The following is a 13,850-nucleotide window of genomic DNA, read 5'->3' on the forward strand; positions in this document are numbered from 1 at the left end:
TTTGTTTTATATTAAAAGTTAATCGAATTTAATTTTTATAAATTTTTAGTTAAGGCAGCAAAAATTTTATTGAATTATTTTTTAGATATATATTAATGTTTTAGTCCTATTATTTACTAAAGAACGAATTGTTTTAAACATTAAAATAAACTAAATAGATTAAAATTTCAATTAATTCAAATTGTTAATAACTAATGCCACCTAGCAGAAACTTGAAGAAATTTTTAATGAAACGAAGTTGATACAACAGAGTATGATTTTAACTACTGCTGAAAAGCTGAGTGAGCTGTTGATAAAGAAGAACATCAGAAAAGAATTTCAATAATATACCTACAGAGATTTATGTATTAACTGTGAGATGAAAACATTTGAAATTCTGAATCAATCCAAGTGTAATATTAATAAGGTGTAAGCAATAAAATATTATAATTTATAGTTTCGAAAGCTATTACATCCAATTGAAAAAAAATTATATTATTATTTCAAGTTACGATTATTCAGAAAAATGGAAAAAGTTTATGAAGATTGCCTCATACGACTTTTTAAATTAACACCACAACAAAAGAACTTTTTATTAAAATAATATTTCTAAGAAATTGAATTCGTGAAATTTTTTTTTTGCCTAATAAAAACCTCCATGAAGTTGGCGTCGACGCTCAGCGCCGAAAATTATTTTTACAGGCCCAAAAATATCAAATTATTGTTTGAAAAATACTTTCGGTCCAAATAATACCTTGAGAAATACTTTTCAAGGTATTATGTGGACCGAAAACGTTTTTAAAAATGATTTGGTATTTTTGGTCCCATAAAAAATAATTTTCGACGCTGAGCGTCGACGCCAACTTCAGGGAGGTTAATAAAATTATTTCTTGATATAACTTTTTTCAATAAGGTAAAATTATAATATCCAATAATCGGTTTATAAAAATTAAAAAAAAAAAATGTCTTACATCGAAAAATGTGAGTATTTTTTAAAAATATTTTCTTCTTAAGCTTTCAATAAATAAATACACTTTCATTATAAGCAATTAAATGCCATATTAAAATGATGTAATTTTCATCTGTTTAGTACGACTAATGAATATGTAATTACATTCTCAAGATAATAAAATGAGTATTCTATACCGCTACAGAAACTTTACAAACAATAGATAAGTAAATAAAATTGATCAATTCTTAAAGAGTGACGATATATATTTCAAGCTAATGATAAGAGTCTATTTAAAGTCAATAATCCACGTAAAATGATTTCATTATTAAAAAGGCAGGAAGAGCATTAACACCAAAATATATAAATTTTGATAAACTCACCGGTTCGTCGACTGGTTCCTCCAACACCTCAAGAATTGGATCCGAATTTGAATCAATTCCATTGGAAGGAAAGTAGGATTCCCGATGGTGATTTACAGGTGGAACTGATATTGGAGCTGGAACTGTAATTTGAGAAGCAGAAATTCCTCCTGTACCTGAAGATTCTTGAAATTCACTAGAATCGCTGCAACGTCTCGTTTCCACGTCCGGACTGTAAAGTAAATAATTCACATTATATATAAGAAAAGGTTTGCCTATATATTATATATATATACAACTATAAGTTTCTTTATACGTTCTAATTATGTCAATATCTCTTTTATTTATTATTTACACAGTTATATCATCATTTTCAATTTTCATTTAAAAAATTCGCTCTGTCACCATAATGATTTGTATATCCATCAATTATTTTTATTTAAAAAAAAAATACTTCTTACAATACCCTAAAGCAATATTCTCTCTGATTGACCTGGGAAAATCATTTAATAGACAAGAGAAAGTAGTCGACAATATATATTTAAATCCAAAAGTTCGTGATTTAAAGAAAAATTATTCATTTAACAAAAATTTACATTTTAAATCAATTACTGCAGAAAAAATGAAAGTTTATTTAAATAAAACTAATTTATTAAACATTATTTATAATTTATGTATTTTAACACTGTAAAACGAAAAGTATTAATTTAATATCGACTTTAGGTACTAAATTGTCATTTGGATCTATTTTGATACCTAAAATCGGTACTATTTTAGTACTAAGTTTATCAAATTATTTATGAAAAAAAAAAATTCTATTTTGTAAAAGTAATGTTTTAATTTCAAATACAACATTTCTTATAAAAAAATAGAAAATTCAAATTTGAAATGAAAATATATATTTTTTAGTATAATATATTTTAGAAAAAAATTATTTTTACAAAAACATGAAATTATTTCCGCATGGGAAATGCTCGTCATGCAAAAAATATATATATATATGTTCGCATATCTGTGATAAGAGGATCATTAACGGAAAAAAACGAAGATAAGGATAAAAAATGTTTTCTTTCTATTATAAAGTATGTGATCCTTAGGATATATATATATAACCGCCTTCAAACATAAGTCTTATCATATCTTCCGAAATATAGTAGAAATAAATATCTTTGTAAATGAAGAAAAAGATTTTTATCAATGAGTCTTGTCACGATATCAGTTCTTCCCAAAACACGCAATGTTTCGCATTATATATATTTACGTTGTCTCTTTAAAGACGTATATATATAATTTTAATTTCATCCACTGTTAAATAGTATCTTTTTCGCTTTATTTAAAATTTATTTTCCGTCAAAGAAAAATGATATTTTTGATAATTACAGGAGAAATGAGGGTGTTTTGGACATATTAACCCCTTAGTACTAAGGGTTTTTTTTTCAAAAACGGACAAAAATGAGGAACAAACAAAATTTTTAAATTGAAAATTTTGTCCGTTTTTTGAAAAAAAAATTCTTTTAGTATTAAGGGGTTAATATGTCAAAAACACTCTCATTTCACCTGTAATCATTAAAAATATCATTTTTCTTTGCCGGAAAATAAATTTCAATCATTTGCTCAAAAATTTCAAGGTGGGTCAAAACAGACCTTATCGACCCTCCTTCGTTATTACAGTATCAATATTTTTTAAGATTATATTTCAAATTCACTTATTGCATTTTTTTTCTCCACTCAGATAATTTATACCTTTATTTATTAATAAACTAAAAATGCCCTTTTGTACAAAATTTTACATAATTTTTTTAAAAAATAAAATTTTTACTTTAAACATTATAAAAGTTTTACTTGAGAAAATTAAAAACTCTATTATTGGAAAAAATTGTCTAGATCAGTAAAAATTTTTTAACTTCTTGAAGTTTTCCAAATTTTAATAAAATAATTGCAATTCTAAATTTTATTAAAACTCAATTAAGTTTATATAAACTTATAAAACTTGTTACTTAAGTTTACATTTTTTTTATAAATATTGCAAATAGATGAGCGACTCCATGTCAAGTGATCTCATCAATTTTTGTTATTTTGATAAATTTTTATGAAATTGATAATTTCGGTTCCTTTAAGGGTTAAAATAAGAAATACCAAGTATTTTTCAAAAATTCAAAATATTTTTTCGTAATTTTTAACCAATCAAGATAATTTTTTTCAATTTCTCGTATTTTCACAAAAAAATGTAAAATTTTAATTGTTATTAAAAAAATATCTTCAATTTCTTTATAAAAATTTATGAACATTCTCTACAATATACTGAAAAATTTCAAGACCATGAAAAAGATGGTATATCTCATAGTTTTCGTGACAAAAATTATTTAGTTACCGATTGGTTAAACAAATTATGAAAGTTATAATAAATCAAAAAAAAAAAAATTACAAAAAAATTAAATTTGCAATATTTTGAAAAATATTTTGAATTTTTCAAAAATATTTGGGATTTCTTATTTTAACCCTTAAAGGAATTCAAATTATCAATTTCATAAAAATTTACCAAAATACCAAAAATCGGTGCGATCACTTGACGTGGAGTCGCTCTAATATAAAAAAAATGAAAACCTAATTTTAAATTTATTAATTGTAATCAATACAAAACAATATCTTAAAAATTTATAACTAATCAAAAACAATTAATATTAATTAAAATTTACTAATTTATTGATTATTCTACATGAAATGCATTAATTAACCAAGTAAATATTTACGTGATTTACGTGTTGAAAGTACATTCCGAATATACCGGTAACAACTGACAATGTTAGGTTGAATCTCGAATCTGACGTCAATCTACATTTTTGTATTCATTATTATCAGACAATAAAATCTGCTATCAAACCTCACCTATTAACAAAGTACACTATATTCAATTAAAAGACTGCACTTCACACCTATCTTTAAGGTATATATAAAACAAATATATATTATATGTACAAGAATTGAAAATAAATAAAAATCCTTCAATATTATTGAAATTTTCAATTTTTTTTTCCTGAAAGTCATATATAATAATCTTTATAAGCTGTATAACTATACAGGGTGTTTCAAAGGTATGGAAACTTGTAAATATCTCGAAAAGTACGCATTTTCGTGAAAAATATTCAAAACAAAAGTTGTTCCCAAAAAAAACATTTTTGATGCCAAAAAATTTGTCCATAGACCCAACAGTAAAAAAAGAAGTATCACGAAAATGCGTACTTTTCGAGATATTTGCAAGTTTCCATACTTTTGGAACACCCTGTATATATATATATGTATATACTAAAGGAAAAATGTCGAAATTAAAATAAGCGTAAAAATAAAACTCTAAATAAATAAACGAGATTAGATGGGAACTCTGTCAGGGAAGAATAAGGCAACTTTATCATTTTTTTTTTCAGTCCCGAGATTAATTTCGCGCAGTCAGTGTGAGATATCATAGGAAGGCGAACGCCTTTTTTTAAGGAGTGAACCAGTTAAAAAAATTGTTTTTTTCTATTTATTTCCCCCGGATGTAAAGTATAATCAATCCTTCGTATACGAAGACTCTGATGTGTGTGACGAGAGAGAGAAAGACAGAGACAGAGGGTCTTTGAGAATAGAATCCCAGGCTGATTCAAGTACCAATTGATCTTTTCGTAATGATTCATTGCCATTCAAAGTAACCGATGTGATTAAAGAGATTCAAGGCCGATCTTCATTTTTAAAGATCAAAACGACAGTAGTGTTGGCTGTATTTTTCACTTCAGAACTGACAGTGACAGTCAGAAAGCATTTCCATTATTAAAAAAACAAAAAAAAAAAAGAATTCGAATTTTCAATAACAAAGAATTTATGGAGACAGATGCTTAGATTGTTTTATTGCAATTAAATTGTTAAAAATTCAGTTAATACGTTTATTAATTTAAAAGTTCAAAGAAGCATGAACTATAGCATCAATCAAATTTATTAAATAACCTCTCAATTTTCAAAATGACAGAAGAATCTGCCAGAATGTTAAACGGCAAATTAATAACGGATGCTGTCACTTCTGTGGAAGAACCCACGGAATTGAGTCATCTTACAAAATCAATAATTTCACCAGTTCTTGAAAAAAATACAATTATTGTTGAATACGGTGGAGTGACAAAAACAAATACATCGTCTCAACCTAGACAAGAGGGCAAAAAGTTGTTTCAATTTCTTGCAACTCTAGTTGGTAAGTACAAGATTTCTTTTTTAAATACAGGTGTATTGAAAAATTACATATTCTAAAACAAACAAAAAAAAAAAAAAATGATTAAAGTGGTTCTTGTACGATAAAGTCATTGACAAGACATTATTGCCAAGAATTGGAAAGATTTCGAAATCAATTTTATTATCTTTTATGTTTATTTCAAATAATAGAGAGGAAAGCATATTTATAGTATCTTTCACGAGAAAAAACCAGTTAAAACAAACGAACATTATTGGTAAGATTTATATATTTTTATAAAGAACATTTATATTCTTATATATATAGAAATTGAATTCTTCTATGGAAGTTTTGATTTTGAGAATATTTTGAAAAATCGGATTGTACCCACTATTGAAAGACATTACAAATCTTTAAAAATTAGAAACACAATTTTTATAGAAAATAAATTTGTTTTTTGACAAATCATTAGAATAACACAGGCACACAAAAAGTAAAATGTGGTTTGACCGAGACACTACACTAGTCTATTACCATGTATTTTTTCACGCTGAATCCGAATCCGAAGTCATAATTATCAGATTGGCTTTTATTTTTGAGATAAACTCAAAAAACTGCTCAGAACGACGCTGAATCCGAATCCAAAGTCAGAATTGTTAGATTCTGACTTCTAATTCGGATTCAGCGTGAAAAAATACATGAAAATGCACTATTGTAGTGTTTCGACAAAAAAAATTATCTGTGCCCCTAATTCAGAATTTTTATCAGTTTTTGGCGATTTTAGCTCAAAGAAATTTTTTTTTTTTGCCGAAACACTACGATAGTGCATTTTCATGTATTTTTTCACGCTGAATCCGAATTAGAAGTCAGAATTGACAGATTGGCTCAAATTTTGAAGATAATTCCAAAAAACTGATTTTGAGTATTTTGAGTTTTTTGTTACTTGCGTTTTTTTTTGCAATTATCTCAAAAATTTGAGCGAATCGAATCTAACAATTCTGACTTTGGATTCGGATTCAGTGACAAAAAATACATGGAATTACATTATCGCAGTGACATTCAAAAATTTTTTAACTTTTTGATTTTATTTTTCTTTCTGAGCGCAGTTTTTTGAGTTTATCTCAAAAATAAAAGCCAATCTGATAATTCTGACTTCGGATTCGGATTCAGCGTGAAAAAATACATGGAAATAGACTAGTTTAGTGTCTCGGCCAAACAGCTTTTTCTTTTTTGTGTGCCTGTGTAATTAATAATACAAAAAGAGAATTTGAATTTTTAAAGTTTGATTTTTTTAACGACGGAAAAGATCCAAAGAAGTAAAAATTTAAAAGAAGAAAGAGACTAATAAATGTTAAAAAATACAAAAACTTGGAAAGTTTATTTTTAAAATGTAAGCATACCTACTCTTTTTGAATTTTAATAACTTCTTAACATTAGAGGTTTAAAAACTTAAAATCCATTCCACTATTTATTTTGGATCTTTTTGTATAGAATTTTAAGAAACAAAACCTGATGTACAGTAGTTTAGCAGCAACTTTAAATTTGTGGATTCTTTAGTAAACGACATTTAGAAAATTAGTTTAACTTTCGTATAGCACTACTAACCTAACATGAAGGTATTATTCTTTTGTAAGAAAAATATTTTAAAAATGAAAAACCAAAATTTTTCAGCTGGTTTGACGGTGAGCCAAAGTGGCATGGCCTTGGCCTGGTCATCTCCAACCATAGGATATTTAAATTCATCGGATTCATTCCTCGTTAACATGACAGATAGCGAATGCTCTTGGATCTCATCACTAATGCCTCTTGGAGCAATGATAGGATCAATTCCCGCTGGTACTTTAGCTAATTTATATGGAAGACGATTGGCAATTGGAATAACAACAACACCATGTTTAATTTCTTGGATAATGTTGATTTTCGGTAGATCACTACCTTGGCTCTATATTGGAAGACTAATGGGTGGAATTGGATCTGGTGCAGCGGGTGTTCTTGTTCCAGTTTATATTGGCGAAATAGCCGAACCATCATTACGAGGTGCAATGGGAACATTTTTTCCATTCTTTTTCTCATTGGGAATTGTTTTCTCTTATACAGCTGGTGCATATCTTGAATATCGAACATTTAACATTGCATGTTGTTTAAGTTTGGTGCCATTTTTGGCTTGTATTTCATTAATGCCAGAAGCGCCAATGTGGTTATTGGGACAAGGTAGAAAATTGGAGGCAATAGCAGTTTTAAAAATTTTGCGAGGTGCAAAATATGATGTCAATCAGGAAGTTGCGATACTTCTTGAAGATGTGGAAGAGGCAAAAAATAGAAAGGGTGGAATTCGTGATTTAATTGGCACTGTTGCTGGTAGAAGGGCTTTACGTTCGTGTTTGGGACTTATGTGGTTTCAACAAATGTGTGGTATTGATGCTGTTCTTTTTTATACTGTCACCATTTTCACCGACGCTGGAAGTACCATTGATCCATATTTGGCAACAATTATCATTGGTTTGATTGAAGTCATCATGGCCATAGTCGTTGGTATCACGATTGATAGGTACGTCAATTGAAGTACTTTGAATTTGCAAGTTCATTTATAATTTCGATGATGATAATAATAATTTAGAACATTTTCAACAGGTTCGGAAGAAAACCTCTATTGATTGTATCCGGCTTTGCAATGACAGTTTGGATTGGAATTTTAAGTTACTACTTTAAGTTGAAGGAGGATGGAGTTGATTTATCGTCCATTGGATGGTTGCCACTACTTTGTCTTGGTTCATTCAATTTTGTATTTTCTGTGGGATATGGTTCGGTTCCCTACGCTATGGTTGGAGAATTATTTCCACAAAAATCAAGAGCAATTGCGAGCAGTATATCATTTGTGATTAACTGGTTTCTTGTTTTTCTTGTCACTAAATTTTTTCACACACTTGCTCTTTTGATTGGTCAATCGAACACTTTTTGGTTTTTCTGTAGTCAATGCGCTTTGGCAACTGTGTTTGCAATTTTTTTTGTACCCGAAACAAAAGGAAAAACATTACACGAAATACAAGTGAAATTGTCTGGGAAAAATATCGATGAAACAATTAGTGATTCTGATTGTGATGATTCTCAAAAGACAAAACAAATATCCAGTAGTTCTTGTTGAACAATTCAATTTTTAGTAATAAGAGAAAATATCAAATCAAAGTGTAGAATGATTTAAGTATTTTTTTTTAGAGAGAGAATAACAGTCATAATCAAGATTTGATTTTAGTCACTTTAACAGAATCAGTGAAAATTCACGGTTATTGTACAATGTTATAGGGAAAATAATATCACTGTCAATTAAAGAATATTTTACTAGTAAAATCAGTGAAAATATTCGCTGACCCACTTCACCTGTGAGATCTCACTGATTCTATTCCCGATAATAATGAGAATTGTATAATTAAGATTGGATTTTGGTTATCAAAAGAGATAAAAATGGCTGTGTACCATGAGAGAATATATTCATAGGTCAATTGAAATAATCAGAAGACAATATTGATAACGTTAATGCGACGCGTTCTTTAACAGATAAAAAAATGATGAAGAACAACAATGAAAATTTCAGTAATGTTAAATGTAATTATATAAAATCTCATCAGAAAAATAGTGAAATTTTCAAAAGGAAATTTGACAAATTTAACTGTATCTTTTTTAGTTTTCAAAAAAAATTTTAACAAAGTATAGGGAAAAAAAATTGAAAAGTCAAGAAAAGATTTCTTGACAGCCGAATTATGATTGTTTACGTTTGGATTGCAATCTTCAAGTTCGTAAAAAGAATCTATTTTTTTTTTCTTTATATAAAAAAATTTTATGTCTCAACTTTCTATAATATGAGATTTTGGTTCTAGATTTGACTGCATGTTAAGATATTATTTATAAATTAGATCTATTATAAATAAATTAAAAGAAATCTTCTCATACAATGAGAATATAAAATTAGACAAAAAAATTGGAAATGATTTATATAAGTTATTTTTTATTTTCCTAATAGAGAAAACGTAATACTCGTATATATGTAGAGTGTTGTATAATTATTTTATTCATTATATTATTGTTTTGCTTTCGATTATATATTTGTAAATTAATTTAAGTTGTATAATGCTCAACTTGTATAGTAATATTTAAAAGACGTGAATAAATATATTTTACGATATCATGGAAATTTTTCGATTTAAATCTCGAGAGATCGCGAATGTTTATAAATCTAACTTGTTGAATATTTGCCTTATCATTTTAATGAAATATGTAACACTGAGTTGGTAAACAGCGCATATAACGGGTTCAATGACAAATTTCTACCGTGTTCTTATAACTGCATCTCTCCAATATAATATATATATATATATATATATATTTACACAGAAAGCGGGACTTTCTTTTATCAATATCAAGTCTTTCGATATTACATCTTTGCCTGACGTGACACATAATTAAATTAACTAGAAATGATCTACTTAGTAGACTCCTCTCACTTGTTTCTCTGTAAGGCTTTACAATTAGCATGCATGCGAAAGAAAATATTTTAAAGAAAAATAATTTATACGCCTAGAAAATGCCTTTTTACTTTTTCTATTTTATTTTCAAAAATTCATAAGAAATTTTATAACAAAAACAAGTGTAAAAAATTTGAAAAACAAATTACATACATCTATATGTTGTATACCACCAGTGCATTTGGTTATTATTCTTAAGAAGTTTCTGGGGAGTGAGAATTACGAGAACCTTGGGAGAAGGTATAGAGAATGTGAAAAACAAAGGGTAGAATGTGTGTGATTAAAATGCAAACGGCAAAGGACCATTATAAGGACATAGAGGGTGACGCGACTATATATAAGAATGGAAGAGACTCACCAAAGGGTTTGACGCGACAAACGAGGAGAGTGTGAAGCAGCAGCTTCTGGTCGATGATGTGAAGATGGAATTGCAATGCAATACAGGCCATTTACGGGGAAAAAATAACCCAGTTGAGCTGGTAACGGTCCATTTTGTTCGCAATTCGCTCCTCCATCGTAAAAACATCTTTCCGAATCTCCATACATAATTAAACCAAATTTTAACACTTTTAAATTCAACAATCTCTTTTATCGCACCAAATATTTGGTAATTATCTATCGCCAAAGAAGATGATCTTAATTTTCTTGAATTTTCCAGTATCGTTTTCATCCCAAAGGGGTCGTATATTCGTGTTGAAATTGTAATTCATTGATTGTGTAAATTTAAAATGAAACAAAAATTTTTAATTATGAAGATATTAAATTTTGATAGAATTGTATCTATTGTAAGGAGTAAATTTTTTTAGTTGAAAAATCTCTCTTTTGATTGCATCATATAGTGTATAACAAACACAATAAGTAGTTTTATTGATGTTTAATCCGTTAGGCTCAAAAATTTTAGTGGATATTTGGGACTAATTATTGTGATATCCAAATGAATAACTCTTTCCACATAATTCATTATGTAGAATAATATTTAGAATGACGGCATATACAATGTTTTAGAACGCCAACATCTTCCAAGATCAGATCTCGTCTGTCATATTTTGGTCCTCTTTCTTGTTTCTCTTATTTCCTTCCAGTCGACGTTTTTTTTTCTCCTTTTTTATACACTTGTCTTTCGGTTCGTTATACTTCCTTTCCTTTCTGTTTACTCTTTATATAATTAGCTCTTCGCAGCTTTCTAAACACTGAACATATATAGATGATATTTGCAACAAATATATATATATACATATTATCAAGAATAATAATAATTTTAGGATTCATCTCTCATTTTCTCAAAGACTCTGAATCCTGTTTCCTGGAAGGTTTTTTGGGGAAGAAAAAAAGAGTTTAGTGGTGGAAACCACGTGAAATCGTGCAGAATCAAAGTTCGTGACCAGTGCATGCGTGATTCAGAGTATTATAAATAGTAGTATATACGCTTAGTGGCGAGCACATGTCGCCGAGAGGCAGCACGTTATTGGATGGCGGGTATATATACTTCTTCTTGTTCTTGTTATTTCCTTTTACAAAAGGTAAAGAGAGATGCGATCATGAGAAGCCCAAGTCACCAGAATCCAGGAAGCATGAGAAGAAAAAAAGAGACATTTCTACTGCGCTTACAGAGATGCAAAGCACATAAGATTGCAATTATTCTGTACCCTCATGTACGCCATGATGATATAATAACAATTTCAGTAGTTGATATTTCCAAATCTTACAAAATAATTCAACTTTCATTGTTTCATTTCTCTTTCTATAAATTTTCTTCACTCTTAATTTTGTATATTATAAATTTCTTTACTCCTGATTTTCTTAAATTTCTCTTCATCCGCGTGACAATAAGTTTTTAATTTTAAAATTAAATCACCGTGAGAAAGTGTTTCAAAAAAAAAGTGAACGTAAAAAACAAATAATGGACCAGTTATAAAGAATAAGAAAGGGATTTCTATTTTTGGGCAATCCTATTTTAGAATTTATAAAATGAATAATGTCCGTTAGCTGCCAAGTGTATATTTTATGGTTATTGGACGAGAGACAACAATGCTGTTCAACTGCGAAATTATTGCTAACATTCCATTAACTCGAATGGTAGCATGTTTTAAATGCGCAGTCTTTTGTCAAAATATGAAACTGCTTTATGGAAAACTTGTCCTGCACAAGAATTTAATATATAATTTAGTGTAATTTTGCATTAAAAGTTAAAAAATTTGTTTTCATTTTGAAAACAGAAAAATAATCTCTTTTATTAAAAAAATAATATAAAATATAGTATCAGATAATTATTAAGTATTGATTTCATTTTAAAAATTGAAAGCTCAACTAAATTGTTAAAAACAATAAAATGTGAATGTTTTGCACTGTTGATAATTTTTCGCACTTATTTATTTATTTCTTCTCTTTTTATTAAATGTGAAGAAAGTCGCGAGAGAAGACGTTTTCGGATTGCTTTCACGGGGAAGACTGAACGCGCAGGGTTGTAATATACAGTGGCTTTGCCGGCGCATCTGAAAATAACGAGGGATGATGTCGCGACGTTACAAATTCAGATATTCTAATAGAAATTTTGTAAAATGAAAACCATTATTTTCGCGTAAAGTTATATTAAATTATTCCAAACTATATCAGAAGACAAAGGAAATTATTCCAAACTACATATACCGGAAAGCAAAATGAAATTCTTACCAAAAACTATAAGGAAAAAAATGATTTATATTCCAAACTCTGATGGTCACAAAAATTAATGTATCTAATTATTCAAAATTACTTAAATAAGTAAATAAAATTTTAAATATACAATACGATCATGTATCTTTTTTTTTAATTATAAAATGAAATCCAATGCAATTAAAATAAATAAAAAATTATCTAGAATTTTCTCAATTTAGATCTATTCAATCAGTGTTTCTTTTGATATATTATAATAGTAAAAATGCCCTAATTTACTTGTGAGATGAAAATATATGTGTATAACGATGGGGGGTCAAAATGCAGTTGTCCGATAAGAGTATATATACATACGCCAAATACTTTTTCCACACACGTTATCAAGAATTGTTGGAAGATGATATCAGTATCAATAGTGCATATCGACACTGTAGATATCACAACCTACTTTAATCAAGATTTGAAAGTGGTACGGGAAATATGATAACAGAAAGAGAGTAAATCTCGAGGTTGTGAAAGTTCTATTATAGATATATATAGTAATGAAAATCCAAAGTCAAAAACACAGTGTAAACAGAAAATTGTATTTTAATGGAGAAAAGGAATAAGCCAAAAGTTTTGAACATTTAAATAAACGAAATTTTTTTTGCAACTTCCTTAAGTACGAATTTTTTTTTAGAAATCTTACTTTAAGAAAGAAATCTTACTTTAATTTGCAACTCTCTAAATCTGAATTAGCGACTATTCGCTTTGAATTAGTGACTATTCGCTTATTCCTAGCGCAGAGTATGTAGCTGGGAATAAGTGAATAATCACTCATTGAAAATTAGCTTATTATTAGCGAATAATCGCTGATTGCTAGCGAATAGTCGCTATTTTAATCAGCCCAGAGTATGCAGCTACGAATAAGCGAATAGTCGCTGATTCAAATTTAGAGAGAACAATTTTAAGACAGGCTTTTGTTAATTTTTTATGTGCCTAAAGTTTTGTACGTTCAAATGAACGAAAAATTTGTTTAGGTACTATACTTTTTAAACTTCAAATTTTTATAAAATATTGCTTTCTGTATACAAAAATAAATTAATAATTTATGAGACAAAAGTTTTGAACGTTCATATGAACGAAATATTTTTTTAAATCTATAAATTATTAAAAATTATGATGACCATGTAAAATAAAACAGTAAATTAAACAAT

The 13,850-nt window shown here is 28.0% G+C and overlaps 2 protein-coding genes across 8 annotated transcripts in view; one reads left to right on the plus strand and one right to left on the minus strand.

Moving 5' to 3' along the window:
• The window catches only part of LOC127286909 (tight junction protein ZO-1), a 99,831-nt gene that overhangs the window by 66,774 nt on the left and 19,207 nt on the right, over positions 1-13,850 (minus strand). For 2 of the 3 annotated variants that reach the window (XM_051313542.1, XM_051313545.1), the window contains exon 3: positions 1,312-1,522. In XM_051313542.1, the coding sequence (XP_051169499.1) occupies positions 1,312-1,522 (211 nt within the window). Of the gene's footprint in view, positions 1-1,311; positions 1,523-10,360; positions 10,566-13,850 lie in introns of those variants that run through there. The other variant, XM_051313544.1, reaches the window with a different exon arrangement.
• LOC127286926 (facilitated trehalose transporter Tret1-like) lies at positions 1,393-9,659 on the plus strand. 5 transcript variants are annotated; one of them, XM_051313584.1, is made up of 4 exons: positions 1,393-1,529; positions 4,713-5,509; positions 7,157-8,033; positions 8,117-9,659. In XM_051313584.1, exons 2-4 carry the CDS (start codon positions 5,284-5,286, stop codon positions 8,625-8,627), a joined length of 1,614 nt encoding a protein of 537 aa, XP_051169541.1. In that variant the 5' UTR covers positions 1,393-1,529; positions 4,713-5,283; the 3' UTR covers positions 8,628-9,659. The 5 variants fall into 5 exon arrangements, with proteins under 5 accessions (XP_051169541.1, XP_051169543.1, XP_051169542.1 ...); XM_051313586.1 differs by having other exon boundaries at positions 1,403-1,529; positions 5,291-5,509; XM_051313585.1 differs by having other exon boundaries at positions 1,423-1,559.

The sequence above is a fragment of the Leptopilina boulardi genome, unplaced genomic scaffold, assembly GCF_019393585.1.
Source record: "Leptopilina boulardi isolate dan_hultmark-lab unplaced genomic scaffold, ZJU_Lbou_2.1 LbouV2_366, whole genome shotgun sequence".
Classification (NCBI taxonomy): Eukaryota; Metazoa; Arthropoda; class Insecta; order Hymenoptera; family Figitidae; genus Leptopilina; species Leptopilina boulardi.